The sequence below is a fragment of the Solanum pennellii genome, chromosome 7 (genome assembly GCF_001406875.1).
Source record: "Solanum pennellii chromosome 7, SPENNV200".
NCBI lineage: Eukaryota > Viridiplantae > Streptophyta > Magnoliopsida > Solanales > Solanaceae > Solanum > Solanum pennellii.
In genome coordinates this window covers 69,966,446-69,970,742 of record NC_028643.1, presented here as the reverse complement: position 1 = coordinate 69,970,742, position 4,297 = coordinate 69,966,446, and the positions used below count along the sequence as shown (strand labels likewise).

General features: G+C 38.8%; 1 protein-coding gene across 1 annotated transcript in view; it reads right to left on the bottom strand.

Moving 5' to 3' along the window:
- Positions 1–4,297, bottom strand: part of LOC107026516 — a 7,305-nt gene continuing 3,008 nt past the window's right edge. Inside the window, exons 2-3 of the mRNA XM_015227510.2 lie at positions 542–1,840; positions 1–464 (exon numbers count right to left, since the gene is read on the bottom strand). Coding sequence (XP_015082996.1) covers positions 237–464; positions 542–1,840 — 1,527 coding nt within the window. The 3' untranslated portion in view covers positions 1–236. The remainder of the gene's footprint in view (positions 465–541; positions 1,841–4,297) is intronic.

Below are 4,297 nucleotides of genomic sequence, written 5' to 3'. Positions count from 1 at the left end.
TATACATACAAGGTACTAAGCATTGATGATCAATTGATAATATTTTCAAAGTCACAGCAAAGGGAGCTACAATCCACCCATCCCTTTGCCTTGCAACCCTTAAAGTGGTTGAGAATGAAAAATGAAGACGAAAATATACAACTGCCTGAATACATGAATCAACAGTCGGTTTTTACAGTTCAACCAGCATTTTATATCCAAAGTCACCAGAGAAGAAATAAAAGATTTACTCATGATCAATTTTTCTGGTGGACTGCAACTTGGTGTATGTCCATATCCTTCAACATAACTGAACGCCCACATGAATCACAAGGGGCGGTTCTTGATCCACAAACACTCTCGTGCTGTGTAAGTCCTCTTAAGCGATCCCTCACATCTGCTGCTGAAGTCCCTGCTTGGACCATGTCTCCACAAAACCGGCATGTTACAAGTCTCAAGGGACACTCCACAGATTGATGTTGAACCTGTTACCAGAAGCTGTTAGATGAACAAGCCAATAAAAACAGTGTAATAAATTTTAAAAAGGGAAATATAACTTTACCATCTTTTCTTTTTCAAGGACTATTCCACAAGGGCAATTCAGTGGGACGTGAAATACTTTCTTGTGCTTCTCAATTTCCTCTTTCTGAAATGCTAGCCCACATTCTTCACAATGGACATGGTTCTTGACCTCATCCCTCCTTAGAACAACCCCACAACCGGTATGCTGACAGATGATATTGTGCCTCCTGCAGTAAGCTTCATGTAGTGCTATACTCCTGGAAGGTATGTAATGTTTACAGTTTTGGCATTCTACTGTATCTCCATCAGCAGACAATGTGGAAGATACGGCTTGCTGTCCAATCTTTAAATTAGATTTGTCTCGTATGCTAACTGACACCTTGTACTTGGTTGTGCCCTTGAAACCATAGATGCCAATACTGTAAGTACCAGGTCCAAGGCCGAGATCCCTGGAGTTAAGGACCAAAGCTTTTGAACCGATGTCATGAGATGACCAACCATGCTGGTGCTGTGTAGGAAATAGTAATGGGTGTCGGGAAACATAGAGGTCAGTATCCCCATCTTGGTTCTCTGATTCTATTTTTACCTCAACTTCTGCATCTCCTGAAGATATTTTTCCCCAGACATCATCGCCTATTTGGAACTTGTAATATACATAGCTTCCTTCTGCAACCACCCCAGAATCTAACTTGCCCAATTCGAGAGGTTGCAATACAGGCTGACTTGTGCTCTCAGCAGTTGGATCAGCACCGATTACATCAACCTCTATATCTGTTTCTAGAACAGACACACTCGAAGAAGGTTTTAGTTCAAGAACACGTAAATGATATGTCAGAACACCATGATTAACAGTAAGTACATCGCCTTCTGAAAGCGTCGCATGCTGACGAAGACTTGTTTCAAGAACTGCCTTGTGATTAGGGATATCAGAAAATCCTGCTTCAACTGGCTGAAGTTTTGCATAAGTTCCTTTTGGGAGCCAGACATAACACACCTCAACCATGGGAACCATTGGCGAGACTGCAGGATATAAGTTACTCCATATATGGGAAGGAAGCCCTACAACACCATCATCTGCAGTGAACTCCAGGACTCCAGCATGCGTTGTCCGCTTATTCTGCTCTGCATCCTTCAAGTCCGAAAGAGAGGATTGGTGAACGACAGACAACCTGAAGTGTAGAGGTCCCTTGTCAAAGGCACCCTGATCAGACAATTCAGTGAAGCAAGATGGTGGCAATTTAATTTTATCTCCAGCACCCTCATAAGGTACAGCTTCCAAAACACGAGAGAACGCAACTCCTCGTCCAGCTAGCAGTTCTTCTTCAATTTGTTGGGTTGCCTGTTAAAGAAAAATTGAAGGGTTAGGCATTTCCTTCCATTATTAATTTCCTCAAGACGGCTTGAACATCAGCAATAGGTCACATGACAAATAGGGAAGACAGCCAGCTACTTTTCTTAATAAGGAAAAATATTACACCACCTTGACCGCTACACTAGAATGGAGCCAGCTAATTTCTTTCTAATTAATATTAATAATCAGAACAGGAAACTTTTGACCCAATCTGACAACAGATTATAATGGTTTACATATCTAATCAATCATAAGAAATGGACGCATGAACCGGTCCCGACATTTGTAAATTCATTGGAACTGCCTGACACAGTTAAAAACCATAGCAAGTAGCTTAAACCCATGAACCCTCAACCAAATATAAGTACAATTTGAACTACAGAGCAAAAATATAGACAAATTTAAGGAAAAGAATTAGTACTATAAAACTGGCATAGAGTACATATCTAACTCAAGGAGGCAGCTTCGCGTAGGGCACTACGAAGGGAAGTTGACCATGGATTACCAACAAGTCTAAAATACAACAGAGCCTTTACTTTATACTTTAAGTTAATATTTAATCAACTAATTGATGTTATTGAGAAACTGTATTGTTCAACACGCTTTGGCTCTACCCATGAAGTATCCAGTAATAGGTCTTTCACAATCAGATCTACTGCTAGATCCCGTATTTCTCTTGGACTTCAATTCAATTGGTTAGCCCTGTCAAGGCAGAAGCTGCCGGTTCGAGCCCCCGCCAGTCCCAAAGGATCCAATAAATATATCAATGAATTTCTCCCATGGAAGGCAGCATGGAGGTAGGGACTGATTCCTATCATAAGAAACTAATATTTTGATTCACACCCCACATCAACAAGGCATGTTCAGCCTCAGTTCGTCGGTATCTCGAGAATCAGCAAATGCTTACAACTTTTCCAGGGGGAGGAAAAAATAGAACTCATAAGAGCACTGATATTCAGAAAACTTCAGCTAAGTTAATAAGGTAAAGCACTTTACACTAATCTCAAAGTGTAAAGTTAATGAAGTAGGAGGGCATCTATACTTGATTGATTCAAACACATTCTTGCTAACCACACTTACCCCTAAAGGGTTGATATTATTATATTTTTGTATGTAATGCACATGCAGAACATTGTGGAATTGACCTAGAAATTTGAAAATATTGCTCTGCTTTGAACACACACACAGGTTTTCAGAAAATCAATTTAAGGCATAACAATATAGCAATCAATTGTGAATTGATAACACTTTGAGACAATTAGGCCATGGAAATTGATATGGACTAAAGCCCCTGCAAAATAGCCTGTTTTGCGTGGGTTCTCAACAGATAAATATACTTAACCCAAGATAATCTGCAAAGGAGAGGTTTAAATTTGAGTCGCAGGTGTTATCTATGTGAAGTGAAATTGATGTCGGTCAATATTCACTGTAAATTTGCTAAGCAATGCTGGAAGATGATCCTGAATTTGTGTGGTGTTGTTTGGGTAATGCCTTCAGATGTTAAAGAGTTCACTGGAGAGCTGGAAATCCTGGAATGAGCAGAAGACAGCTAAATCTCAGAAGCAGATCTGGAGGGCTATCCCTTTATGCACCTTCCAGACTATTTGAGAAGAAAGGAATAGTGTTTGATTTGTTTGATAATAGAAAGAACCACATCTCTAGAGTGATTAGTGATGGACATTTGTCTTCATAATCTGTTATTTTGGTGTAAGAAGAGTTTATTAGAGAATATGGATCAGTATATAGGCTTTTTGGACTCAATTGGGAATTGCAACTGGAGTTCATTACACGGGCTGTCTGATTTTGTTGTACTTCTATATACCTTCTTTATTTTTGGAACTTTCTTTTATGTACCTTCTTGATACCTTTAATGCTAATATTTTTACCTTATCAATCAAAAGAAAAACACGGCAATATAGCAAATCTGACTTGAGTACAGATAACATTATAAAAAAATACATACATCGAGCAGGTTGTGATTATGTGGTTTGACCAAGCACAAGTGAGAAGTAAAATTGGAGATGGTTTGAAAATATAATGTGTTAACAAGTTTGTTTCTGTAAAGAAAACCGCTCACAGCTGAAGAAAGGAAGCAGAAAATAAATAAAAACATATTGTAAAAATTCTTAACTTGTCAAAAAACTTCAAGGCGTGGCAAGTAGAACTGGTAAAGGACAAATGAAATAAATTTTAAAGTGATTCTCCCAATGGGAAATAAGTAAATGTGCTTGCTTTCATATTTAATCAATTAAAAACTAATAAATGATGTGGTAATAAGTCCCGCAAATATCAACTGTTATTTTATTGTTGAACAGTTGTCTAGACCAATTACCATCACTTCATTTCTTAACATGGCAGATAGCATGTAGCTTAAGAAGTATCTGATATAGATCACAAGACACTTGTGATAGTTAAACTATTCCCCTCCCCTCCCCCCCCCCCCCC